Raw genomic sequence first — 13,752 nt, 5'->3', positions numbered from 1 at the left:
TATTGATCAGCAGACTCCTGATACTCACTGAAGGCAGCTACTGCAAGGGCCAGTGTGACAATAATGGAGAACCAGGATACCCACAATGCCTTCTTTCTGTAGTTCTGAGCTTCATGAGGTTTCAGCCGGGTGCTGCTTTCTAGTAAGCCTGACAAAAACAAGGAAAAAGGATTCCTTATTAAGAAAACCACAGCCAGAGCTACAATTTCTTATCCAAAGATTGCAAGATGTGGGCCAAGATGTGTTTTGTTTGGCCCACACTGTGTTTTCACAATTAGGAGATTTCACATGAAAAATCAAGCTTTCTGGCATCTCTTGAGAAATCACAGGCATTTGCAATATGAGGCATGTATTTTCTGCAAGGTGATAGCAGCTGTCCTCTTTAGAAAAACTCCACAGACCCCACCGCTCCCTGATATCACACCAGATCATTTCCTTGCCCCTGCATCAACTCATGTGTCTCAGGCAGATGCTGCTCCATCCAACCAGGTCCTTCCATCAGAAAAACAGTACAACATTCAATCATTCAGGCTCCTGGGCTGTGGGTAACTGATTTGCCCTGACCCAACAGCACAGTCCCATCTGGAGGACTGGTTTTACCCAAAGCAAAGAATCCTGTACTACAAAAACCCTCACCACACCTTTTGACAATTAACAGAAGGAAATACACAATTTGTTTTTCTTTAACTACAACCAACATCAGCCCAAATTACATGTCACATTTTTTTGTCCTCCTTCCTTTGGACCAAGAACACATCAAAAATTCTCAGAATGTTTAAGTGGAGTAAAACTGTTCCACTTAAATTAAGGAGGGAGCTTCTTAGGTAGGCCATGTGTAAGACAGATTTTATTTTTGTCTCCTGTTTTGCACATTGAGAGTCCTTGACAACAGACATCTGAGACAAATCCCAGGCAATGCCCAAGCTTCACCTGCCTTGGGCCAAAGATTAAAACATCCTCAGTGTGATCCTGTTTTATATTTCTTTGTTCTCTTTTGAAATAAGTCATAAGTAGCATCTCTTAGTTACACAGACAATCAAATTTTCAGTCATGTGTTCTACCCAAGCACAAGCTTGTTTATGCCATTCTTGGCTAAACAACCCACAATATTCCTTTTAGAGATTGAGCAGCCTTATCACACCAGTTCCAAATAATGAAGGAATTGGTAGCCAAAGCTCAGGCCCATTTGTAAAATATCACAGTGTGAGATATATCAGTCCCATATGTCTGACCAGCCATCACATGAAGCCTTTAGTTGCTATGGGGGCAGGAAGGGTGTGAGACTTTTCCTTACCTATGATAAAGGGCATGGCCTACTTGCCCACAAGAAGACAGGTTAACAGGGGAAAAAAAAGCATAACAAACGTATTTAGTCAGAGTTCTAAATGACATAGGAGCCTGCAGAAATGAAGACTCAAGGATTGGGGGAAAGCTAGTATTTTTATGCTTAGATTGGGTGAAAAACAACCATAAAGAAATGTGATTACACAAAATAGTATGTGCTAATGGTAGTAAACCGAGTATGGAACTCAGCAAGGACTGTCCAGATTCTTCTTGGTGTCTCTCCATGGCATTTCTTCCTCTTGGGTGTGGGGCAGGACCCCTTCTGGAATGAAGGTCATATGATCTGCTATCATAAGACAAGGTACATCTTGTGGCCACATTGAATTTCGGTTATGATCAGCTGTGATACAGAAAGGTGGTGTGTGACACAGAAAGGTGGCAGGCAGAAATTAGAGTAATATTGCTTGGTGTTATGGCTGAGTTTAGGGAAGAGGACTCTAGTTTCTGTGACCTGCCTCAGGGGAAAAAAAAGGAATTCTGCCTTGGAAGAGAAGGGGAAACAGGAGGAAGAGGGGCAGGAGATGGTCAGAAGACATTTTGCTTCTAAGGGTCCTTTGGTTCAGAGGACTCAGCATGCCAAAGTGCCATATTTGGGGTATCATTTTTCTGAGCCCAAATATTGCCCAAAACCATATCCTGTTCAAAAATTATACCAAGGACCCTGCTAACACTTCTTCTCTGTTCCATTTATTTCCCAGACCCAAGTATCAACACTCAGCAAAGGAAAAGGCAGTGTAGAAAAGGCTGCTTAATGACAGCCCAGAGGATGTTTAAGTGATTGAAACCTGCGGGCTTATGTATGATCAAAAGCTAGATGAGAATGCAAACGGCAAGTGTAAGAACCATTGCCATCATCTCACTGTAAAAGTCTCCCCAAACCCTCCTTCACAAATGCACTTGGATGGGAAAAAGACAAACCTTCACTCCTGTCAAATTCCACCCTAGGTATAGGTGATTACAAATGAAAAGACAGCATATCCCTTTCTCTCTTCTTCCTTAGCTACTGGAAAAACACCTCATTCTAATTGTTAACTATAACACCATGGTCTCCAGGTGAAGTCATATCCTAAAATAAGCAAATCCCACATACCCCAATAATTTCTTTTCCTTTTCTCAAATGATGGAAAGATCTTCCTCTCCTCCAACCCAATTGATTTTCAGGAGAAGTAAAGCTGTAATGTTTAAGTATTGACTGAAATGAGCAGGTCATTTGGTAGGGATATGGACAGGAATGATTTCAAGATGCTGATACACTGGGGGCAAAAACAGGGTTTCTTTTAAAAGCAAATTTAGTTTTCCAAGAGGCACAATCATGATCTGGGTTTTCCATTCTGCCATATAACATTTTTTTTTCTTCCAAAGCAAATTGGACTCAATAATATACCTAATTGGACCACACATATGGACCCATCCAAATACCTCACCCACCTGCCCAGTGCTCCCCTGAAAGGAGTTTCAGATGACAGTGATATGGGCTGAACTGCCTGCCAAGGTGGCAGTTGGGTGTTCTTATCAGTAGGTCTGGAGATCCCTCCCGAGATATGATTCTTGGTGTACGTTCCCCACAAGATTTTTTAAAAATTTTTAATTGAAGTAATTGCAATGGAAACACTAACCAAAAGAGGAAAGACTTCCCCCATTTCTGGCCAAGTTTTCCTTATTTCCAGCTTATTTTTTCCTTTAAAAATGTAGCCAAAACCAAAAATGGAAAACTTTGTACTACTCAAAGAGAAGTGGAACATGAAAACTTTAACAACCTGGCTCATAAGTGAATGGTCCACTCAGGTTACTGAACACCATGTTGGATGCATATGCACTCACAAGTTACAAGGATGTGGTGAGAATTCCTAAAGTGCTCAGGAAGCTGTGCTTCAGAGGTCTTCAGAGGTAGAAGAAGGCTAGTGTGGAAAGGCAGAATGGGCCAGCAGAGCAAGCAGGGCTGGATTCTCCCTACTCATGCTTGGCCTTCATATCAGAATTTCTAACTCCATTTAAATTTCACATATTTGCAATTTGGTGTTCTCTTCATGCTAAGCATAGGCCTTTATTAATGAAGAACCAATTCCTTTGCCGAGGTGGACACAAATATAAGTGGGAAGTTTAAGCCATATTGGTATCAATTAGTTCCCATTGCTTTCTTCTAAGAGTCTATCAAACTTTAATTATCTGCAGGAAGGGGAATTTTTAATAAATAGGAAGCTAATGAGAAATAATAAAATATATTACTCTTTGGTTAAACCACACCCTAAAGTTTGGGACAGAATGATGGGAAAACATTAATGGAGAAAAAACTGAGTATTAAAAGTGGGAGGGAGAAATGTCTTAAACAAACTTGGCCTACTTTGTGTGTGTGTGTGTGTGTGTGTGTGTGTGTGTGTGTTTAATTCCTTTGAGGTCTTAAACCACAGAGCTCTTGCTCCTTCAACCACAGGCTCAACCAAATGGCACCACAGTACTGACATTCTGAGATGGCAAGGTGTCTAGGAACTAGCTCATGTCACTTCTAAGGGCAAAATGTCTCCAAAATTCCAACAGAGAGATTATAAAGCAATGCTTTCATTTCAGTGTGAAGTGGTCCCCAACAGGGTCCAAATAGCTCAGAAGAAAGTTAGGATAAAAGAGAATACTAAATATAGGAACACACCAAGAGTATTCATCCCCTCAGATTCTATAGGTATGTAGGCCCAGAAGAAAACCAGCCTGGCAGGGCTGAGAGCTGCACAGCTACCAACTGCCCAGACTTCTTCTTCCTCAATCCTCTCAGCATTAGGAAAAAGTAGCAGCACTGAAACCATTCCCAAGGGATAACAAAAATTGATATTGGAAGATGAAACCCCACATGAAAAAAAAGTAACACAAATACAAAATATCACAATAATCCTCCCCAGATAATCTTCTGATTTATTTATCTGAAATGACTCACTTATCATTAACTCTTTGCTGTTGAGAGTGTGTCAAACAAAAGAATGTCACATTGACTTTCAGTTAGCTCTCAATGGCACACGGCACTGGGTTCTTGGGGGGACAGAATTCATCCTAACAGAGAGGCTGTGTGTGATATGCAATGCTGTCAAACAGTGATAGTTTATGAACAGTGCATGCTTTCAGGCTACAATATAATAGAAAATAAAATTCAGTTGACCACTGGCAAATAACCTTGAGAATAAATTCAGAAAGGCTTTTTATACTTGAGCATGTGCTGCAAAATTATGCTAAATATTAACTCACCCTAGCACTCCCCTCACCATCATTTTGTGGGGTGGGGAGAAACAGGCCCGGTGGGCAGAAACAGGACATTTCTTACAGATGACCCACCATGCTACAAAATTAAGCTCAACACAGATTTTTGTGTTTCTTCAAAATAATAAAAAAATTTAAAACCTACACTATTAATTACAGAGGGGCAAAGGTAATTTAACACACCCTGTGGTAAAATGTTAAGTTTTGCTGGGCGCTGGTAATTCACCAGTCGTCAGGTCTCAAAGGATATCTAGTTCTGTGAGAAGAGGGGGAGAGACCGCAATCTAGGTGCAGAACTCATTGCAACCCGAGCAGCTCCAGTTCCTGCAGAGCATCTCTAGCGATTCCACGGGAATCACTGTTTCCATGTCACTATTTCACATGCTATAGTTTAGAATTTCTAATGGAGAAAGATCGTGCATCCCAACACGAAACGGAATAAAAATGTACAGGAGATACTAAGAATAGGACAGAAACCTGCTAAGACTAAAATATATAAACCCTCCAGAGCCGACAAAATAAAGCTTCCAAGAAAAGGGGGTGGAGGTGCAAAGCGCTGGCTCCCGATGGAGGGCCTGGCTGCAAGGATCCGATTTCGGCCACTGCGGTTTAACCATTGATTCTTTTCAAGGAGTCCAATTTGAAAGCAGCAAGAAACAGAAAAGGTGTAAACGCGGCCAAGAGCTGGACATTCTCCGCAAGGAATCCAAGTCGAAGGAAACGAAAAACGGATGGAGGAAACGCGGGAATGAACAGAAGAGTCCTCGCGTTCCATGCGGGCAACTCAAAGAGGACATTGGTTGTAGGTCAGAGGTAGAGTTCGGCCTCTCAGGGTGTTTGCGGAGTGTAAGGCCAGTGTCCTGGGAAAGACTCTGTAAGGTCTGGAGAGGTGCTCTGCGGGAATTAGCAGGTTTCGATGGCATCCATTCAGATGAGGTTAGTGACCCAAACCCCGCAAATATCCCAACCCTCTGCCCCTCTCCACACCGCAGGGCTGACTACTGAAACCCGGGTCCCGGTGAGGGCGCGGGAGTCCAAGGGCAGTCCTGGCCAAGATTCGCTTCCCTAGTCTCGGAGGTCACCGAGAAAACACCTCGAGGCCAAATCCGCAGGAGGAAGTTTTCCCGGGTAGCCGGCTGGGGCAGGATAAGGATCTGGAAATGGGACGTAAGGAACCCAGGTCCCTCCGAGATAAGCGGGGCCTGCAGTCCCCCGGGAGCGCTCAACGACGAAGGCAAAAAGAAAAAAGAATGAGAGAAAGAATCCGGCTACAGCAAACTTTTCCAGTGGGCGTCGGAGGGGCTGGGGTTGGCTGAGAGGAGGGAGCTGGCCCAGGCCGAGTGGGCCTGAAGGCAGCCGGCTTCTCAGGGTTGCAAAAAGGAGCCGCTACCGAGGCAGTACGGGCCGCGGAGGTGGGGCTGCAGCCCTCAGCTCTCCGCGCCTTTCCAGGGAAGTCCTGGTTCCGTGCCCATGTACACTCCGAAGCGCCCGCCAGGGTTCAACCCACGAGTAGGGAGAGGCAGGCCCTGAGCACGCTACCCATCAAATGAGCCCGGTACGGGGTAGGGGTCCAGGAGGCCCTGGGCGGTGCCCACTCACCTCGATCCTCCAGTCCGTCGCTGAACTGGCCGCTTTCGCTGATCCGCGGCTGCCGCTCCTCCTCGGGGTGCGGCGGCTCGCGCGCCGGGTTGCTCAGCTGGCCCGGGCTGGGGGCGGCAACTAGGGGCGCCTGGCCCCGCGGCGGCGGCTGGACTGCCGGGCCCGAGGGGCTGCGGCGCTCGCTGCCCGAGGCCGGTTCCATGGCGCGGGGCTCCAGATCCCGGCGGCAGAGGCAGCGGCGGCGGTGGCGGCGGCGACGAGCACAGCGGAGACTAGAGTCAGAAGTGCGAGGCGCCTCGGCTCTGGCGGGCGGAGAGACGGACAGACAGACCGCGTGGAGAGGAAGGGAGGGCAGGAACCACGGAGTGGAGGTGCACGGGGGCGGGAATGGGGGGCAGGTCCGCAAGCGGCGGGGCTAGCGCGACCGGCGGTGGAGGCTGGGGCCACGCTGTCGCCGCTGCGCTCCGCCCCTGGGGGCAGGTGTGGGTGACTGGGACCCGCCCCAAGGCGCTGCGCCTGAGCTGGTGCACAGAGGTCGGTGCACAGAGGCCTCCGTGACCGGTTCTGGGCAGATGAGCGGAAGAGAGAGGGGCTATTGGTATCTTTGGAAGAGGCAGGCGGCTTGGGTAGTACTTAGCGACGTCGTGACAGGGGATGCGACCCACCCATGCGACGGATTGGTGCCCAAAAGGACCCTTCAGACCCAATTCCTCTGCCGTCCGCAAAGCCAGCTGCATCTCGGGGACAGGAGAATGAGCAGCGCTCCTTATCTGGCATCTTTCTTTTCCGGAGCCTCACAGGCTTCAGAGGCGAACCGGGTCCCTGCCTGCCTGGGCCGCCACACTCGCCGTCCATCCAGAGAAAACGGGGTTCACCTGCCGGAAAGCCTGTTTGTCTCCTGCTTTTAACTCCCCTCTCAGTTTCTCTTGAGCACCAACTTAGCCAAGAGGTGGAGAGTCTGATGGACCAACAGCGCTGTAGAAAACGCTTGGACCCCATGGCTTCCCCACAGCGACCTGTCACTCTGTCTTTCTCAACCTGTTCTCTCACCAGCTCATTTCTCCCTCTGAGAATCCTCCTAAAAGTCTCTCCCGCCTGCCCCAGTCCCATCCCTGTTTTCCACCTCCTATCACCCGGAGCTGGTACCCCTGCGCGGTCGCACTGGTCTCCCCAGCAAAGCCACAGCCTAGTCCACGCCCCGTGGACACCTGCTCTCTTGGAGACCGGAGAGGCGCAGAGGAGACCCGGCGGCTGAACAGATTGAGCTTGCATTTAATGGTATCAACATCCAAGCTCTAGAGTCTAGATTTCATCTTTAGGTTGATATCAGTCTCTAAATTTAATCTGAGTACTCTAAATTGCCAATTCCTCTTTTAAAGGAATCCGCCCTGTTTTTTTTAAGAGTAACCGGTTTCCTTTCTCATTTCCGCTTTACTTGTGATCGAAATCAGGGTGGAATTTAAATGCCTTTGTGATGCAGTGGAAATATCACAGAAATGAGGAGAGTCTCATTTTATTTTATCCTGGTTGTTAATCAGTATCAGATAGGAGTTGATCTTGGTTTCTTTTATCTTTTGACCACTAATTTCTTCAACTACAAACTAAGAGTTGAACTAGGTCATTTCAAATGTCCCTCTTGTCCCAAAAGAAAAAGGAAAACGCTATGATTGTTTGACTTTAAAACATTAAAAATTTGTACCCACTAATCCTTGTTCTGTCCTCTGAAGTAGACAATCCTTCAGATATATTTGCAGACACACTTCTCTCTGTCTCTCTCTCTGTCTCTCTCTCTGTGTGTCTCTGTCTGTATCTCTCTCTCTCTCTCTCACACACACACACACACACACACACACACACTTGATTTTATTTCTTTATATAAATTATTGAGAGGAGTTTTATAGAGGATCCCTTTGGTCATGTAGTCAATGACTGTCAAAGAAACACTTGGAGATTAAACAAAAATGTCCAGGCCTCCACAACTGCTAGAGATTCTGATATAATATTTGATGTGATAGATCTGGGCTGAAATCTTGACATGAGTATTTTGTAAAGCTCCTCTCCCCATTCTGACAGACATCTGTTTTTTTTTTCTTTTGTTGGAGGATGGAACCAGGATCCAACATCCCTTCAGCATGCTAAGCACAGGCTTTACCACTGCTACATCCCCAGCCTTCATGTGTTTGTGAGTTTCTTGTTTGTTTATCTAAATACCCATCTCTCCCTGACACTCTTGGAAATTCTGCTTCAGTAGACGAAGTCTAGTCAGAAATCTTTGAGACACATATACACACACACACACACCAGGTCTACAGCAGGCTCTCACAAAAAAGGAAATAGTATTATTGTTCATGCTTCTGGTTCCTCGTTGGCTTCATAGTCCAGTGAACCTCAAATTTGAATTTACAGATGAACATGTTGGAGTTCAGAATACAATACCCCAAAGTCTTTGCATGCTTAGTACTTTGAACTAAAAAAAAAAAAAAAGCATTCAGAAATAAGATCTTTCTGAGCTTCTCCCCTACTTTCCTCTGCTTTCCTTCCCTGTCTCTCTCCCCCAAGCAGTCCAGAGACAATAGAATTCCTCTTCCCACCCAAGGTGGATCAGAGAAACTGTAACACCTCTCTAATCTTTCAAAACCAGTCACAGGGCTGGAGTTGTGGCTCAGTGGTAGAGCACTTCCCTAGCATGTGTGAGGCTCTGGGTTCAATTCTCAGCACTGCATATAAAATAAAATAAACAAAATAAAGTTCCATCAACAACTGAACATTTTTTTTTAAAGCTATAAAACCTAGAAATGTCATTCTAACTTTTCGGCCCTTCTGGGTAGGAGCTACCAAATACAAATTCCCTGACCTACCTTGTCTGATAGATCATAAAACCCCATTCCAGAGGAGTCCTGCTTTGTACCCAGGAGGAAGGAATAACACGGAGAGAAGCCAAGAAAAATGCAAACAGAAAGGACTTACTGGGTTTCCCCAGTCGATTACCATTAGCTCATGCCCTTTTGTCCAATCAGATTCAAACACGGCTGTCCATTCATCATTAAATCTAAGCATAAAAATCAACAGTTCCCCTAGGCTTTGGGGTTTATATTTCTTATTTCTAAAGGTTCCTGTGTAACATAGAATGTTGATTAAATAAGTTTGTTGTGCTTTTCTCCTATTAACCTGTCTTTTGTTATGGGGTGTTAGTCTTGATCTTTATGTTGGATGGGGAAACATACCACACCCTTTCTGCTCCTATGAACACCTGGGATTCTTGCTAAAATGCTGATCTGAATCAGTGGAACTGAGATAGAGGCTGAGATTTTGAGATTTCTAACACCCTCAAGGTGCTTCCAGTGCTTCTGGTCTGAATAACACATTTTGAGAAGTAAGGGTCTAGGAGCTATTTTTTTTATATTCATGGGGTAAATGTATATTTCCTTCATGTTCCAGTTGCCCTGATTCAATAAGCTACTATTGTCCTCTCCAGAAAGATTTCTTTGACTCTGGCTCACTCCTGGGAGCTCCCTTTTCCAAATGTAAGTGATTAATAATTCATTGCTTATTTCATGTGTGAGGCAGGGATGGCAGTACTTGCCTGATCTGCATTCCCCACTCACACACAACTACCTGGATGCCAAGGATACTATGTTCTCCCAAACAACCCTGCTGATTAACTGGAAGATATTAACTACATTCTTGGAAAACATACAAAGTACCAGGCACCTTGGTAAGTGTTTTTTATATGCCTTGTCTCTGGCACTCAGTTCTTTGTGAACTCTTTTCACAAAGAAACCAACACTTGCTGTTAAGCTGTCTAGCACCACAATCCACAGCAGTACCACCCCCTAGGGGACATTTTGGAAAACTGCAGGTGCTTTCATGACAATGATAGGAGGAGGGGACCACTGGCATTTAGTGGAAGGTGGCCCAGAATGTAAGACCATTATGTACATACCATATGGCCTTTATATGTCACATTGAACCTTTGGGTTCTGGTTAAAATGCATTTCTGATTGCATTAGGACTTTAACTCTGTTTTACACATAAATGTGAAAGATGTTTGTACCTTTTGAATATACACAGAATTTTCTGGAAATACATCTACTATAAAAGTCTACAAAAGATGGTACTGTTTTCCACTTAAGAAAATCAAGACACTGAAGCCACTTCCATTCATGGCACCTGCGACAGTAACCAACACATCTGTGCCTGTCACAGTAATTCCATGTTTATCTAAATATATTTATTCAGTTCTTGTTGCAAAATGTTAAAAATGAAGGAAAGTGTCAATAATATTGCAGAGTTTTGTCATCTTTCTAAAGTTATAAGTAGGTACAAATACCTAACTACTTCTTTATAACTTCTGAGTGAACATTTATAAAAGCAAAATGCACTTTAATTATGTATAGCCTTTATTCCTCCTCTGTTATAATTTAGATCATTACATTGATTTTTAAATTGAGTGTATGTATTACCCGTGAATTCATTTCATAATCACAATAGTGGATAATCCAAATGAATTATTATAAATAGAGAGATGATCATTACAGGAAGAAGATTCTAAAGAGACACAAAAACTAAAAGTAATATGGCATTCTGAATGAGATCCTGGAACAGGAAAAAGACCTTAGGTAAAAATTAAGGAACACTGAATAAAGCATGGGTTTCAGTTATTAATAATTTATCAAGTATGGTTCATTGATTGCAATAAATATATATTAATAGGAAAAACCTGATGTGGCAAATACTAAACTCTGTAGTGCCTTCTCAATTTTACAAGAATCTAAAAACAATTCTAAGAAAATTAAGTGTGCTTTTAAAAAGTAAAAAAATTAAAATGTGGGAAGATGCTAGGTCGACTTTAGAATGAGATAACATTCTAACCTTGAACTTTGTTATTACAGAAGAGACACAATGGAAGGACAAACTACTTACAAACTTTAATATGATTGTGGGGAGTAAAATATTCATCATCATTAGTAATAAAGATGGACTATTACAAGAATTAAACTTGTCAGTCAAGAATTCATAATTTCAAACCAATTCCACCGACTTTTATTAGGTCGCATTTTTTGTGTATGTAAGGATTTTATAATTTTGTTAATTTCATGAAATCTTAAATTCTCAAAATTGTGGGCTTCTATCAGGACATTTTAGAAAGTCATATATGGGTAACAGCAGGTGAACAGAAAATCTGATTACCGAAAGATTATAAATTGAGTTGTGTCTTCTTTTGTTCTCAAATATTCCTTCTTTCATTTTCACTAATGTCCCAAATCTCCAATCCCAGAGATGCACAAAAGAAAGGAAGAAAGACCAAGAGGTCAAAGAAAACAAAGTAGACAGTAGGAGAATTAAAGTCACAGTTACCTCTGGTGGAGCCACCTGCTAAGGCTCAAGCATATTCTAAAGATAGTGTACATAAGAATCCACTTAGTTCTCATAAGCCTATAAAACAGGTATGGTATCTTTAGTATCCCCATTTTAAAGATAAGAAAACTGAGGCCTAGATTAAAGAACATTGGTAATGAAATCAGGAGTTGAGTCTTGAGGCTTACTTTTAACTACTGCACTGTATATTGTCTGTCTTGTGTCTTCTGCACATGATACTGCTACATCAGATTTCAGACTAAGGTATACTTACTTTTACTTTGTATATGTGCGGAATTTGGGAAACTAAATATAAACACATTAGTCATCTTTTGCAAGTCTTGAAGAAACAAGCAACACCTGAGAGCTAGTGTCCCCATGCAGACATGAGCTCCAGGGCTGAGCTGGGTACATGGAGCTATCTAGTAGTAGAGTGAGTGTCTCAGTTGGCTGACAAAGTCAACCTCAACAGCATTTATTGGAAGGTCTCTTGGAGAGTGAGATATGTATTTGTGTACTTTTGCCTGCAGAGATAAGTGTCAAATTTATAAACTCCCTTTCCCATTAAAAAAAATTAAACTAGGATATAAATACAGAACCTTTGGAGAAACACCATATTGGTGATAAGCCTTGTTTAGAGACTTGATAAGGAAATAGTGTATAGTCATCCTCAATATTCATGGGTTCTGCATCTATGTTTCAACCAACCACAAAGCACAAATATATGTTTTAAAAATCACATTTAGACTGATCATGATTAGACTTTTTTCTTGTTATTATTCCCTGAACAATACAGAATAACAACTATTTGAATAACACACATTGTACTGGGTATCACTGAATAAACTAGAGATGATGAAGCATACAGTAAGAATTGTATGAGTTATATGCAAATACTATACTATACCATTTTAAATAAGAGACTTTAGCATCCTTGGATTCTGGTATCCACAATGGGGTCCTGGAATCAATCCCCCTAGACTGCCAAAGGACAATTATAAGACATCTCAAAAGAATTTTTTTTTTACAGTACTGGGGACTGAACCCAGAGGTGCTCTATCACTAGGTCACATCTCCCAGCCTTTGATTTTTTATTTTTAGACAGAGTCTCATCTGAATTGCCAAGGCTGGCCTCAAATGTGCAATCTTCTTGCCTTGGGCTCCTGAATAGGTAGGATTATAGACCTGCCTCATTAAACTTTGCCCCCAAAGAATTTTTAAATGCCATTTCTGCCTTTAAGGGACTTGCAATATAAATAGGATAGTATAATTATGTATTGCCATCCTTTGCCATGCACTCTCTGGAGCAGCAGGCTTCAACTTTGTCTACAACTTACCATTATCAGGGATAGAACAAATTACTCATTCTCCTCAGCTAACTATGTTCTTTTGGCATTGAAGATTCGGTGTCTTGGGACTCTCCTCCAATCTTAGAAAAACGACAAAAGTCACCCTATGTGGATACTTTTCAAAATCTTGGTATCCAACCCCCTCTTTCCCTGGTAAATTGCATCAGAATCTCTGGGGTTGGGGACCCAGACATAAGTGAGGAAAGATCTCCAGCTGATTCCAATGTACAACCAACCATGAGATAGTACTGCTTGAGGGCAGGGTTCCTCAGCTTGAATGTGCACAAGAATCACCTGGCGATCATGGTAAAAATGCAGAGTTTAATTCAGGTCTGGCTGGGGCCCAATTTTCTGCAGTTCTAACAAGCTCCCTGTTGATACTTGTGCTACTGGGTAATGAACCACCCTCTAAGTGGCAAAGGTCTGATAGACATGAGTAGAAGGGTTTGTTTCTATTTTGGTAGTCTCTATAATAGGGTCAGTGAGGGATAGGAGATGTGGGGAAAAATTAACAAAAGACTGGGGTCCCAATATCCCCATTCAAGGGTGTGCCCAGAGTGGCCTAACTTCTTCCCATTAGGCACCACCTCCTAACAGCACAAGAGGCTCAAGACCAAGACTTAAACACATCAGCCTGTGGAAGACATTTTATATCCAGACTATAGCACAAATCTCTGCTGATCTCACCATCATAACAGCCCTTGCTCCTTGATTCTAGTCAAGTTCCCATTGCTCTGTTGTAGACACCCACACACCTGTTATAGGTATTGTTGCAGAGGTCCTCTTGGCCAGTCTGTGTTCCCCAGTCTAGTTCTCTTCAACACTCTAAAGATTCCCATTATAGTGCTCCCTCCAAGAAATT

General features: G+C 43.1%; 1 protein-coding gene across 1 annotated transcript in view; it reads right to left on the bottom strand.

Annotated features, from left to right (window-relative positions):
• The window catches only part of Tmem163 (transmembrane protein 163), a 215,833-nt gene extending 208,659 nt beyond the window's left edge, over positions 1–7,174 (bottom strand). The window contains exons 1-2 of the mRNA XM_021724401.3: positions 6,184–7,174; positions 29–148 (exon numbers count right to left, since the gene is read on the bottom strand). Of these exons, the coding sequence (XP_021580076.3) occupies positions 29–148; positions 6,184–6,385 (322 nt within the window). The 5' untranslated portion in view covers positions 6,386–7,174. The remainder of the gene's footprint in view (positions 1–28; positions 149–6,183) is intronic.
• Positions 7,175–13,752: the final 6,578 nt, after the last annotated feature.

Source organism: Ictidomys tridecemlineatus, chromosome 7, assembly GCF_052094955.1.
Source record: "Ictidomys tridecemlineatus isolate mIctTri1 chromosome 7, mIctTri1.hap1, whole genome shotgun sequence".
In the NCBI taxonomy this organism is placed as follows: Eukaryota; Metazoa; Chordata; class Mammalia; order Rodentia; family Sciuridae; genus Ictidomys; species Ictidomys tridecemlineatus.
This window is presented reverse-complemented; position numbering and strand designations above follow the sequence as displayed.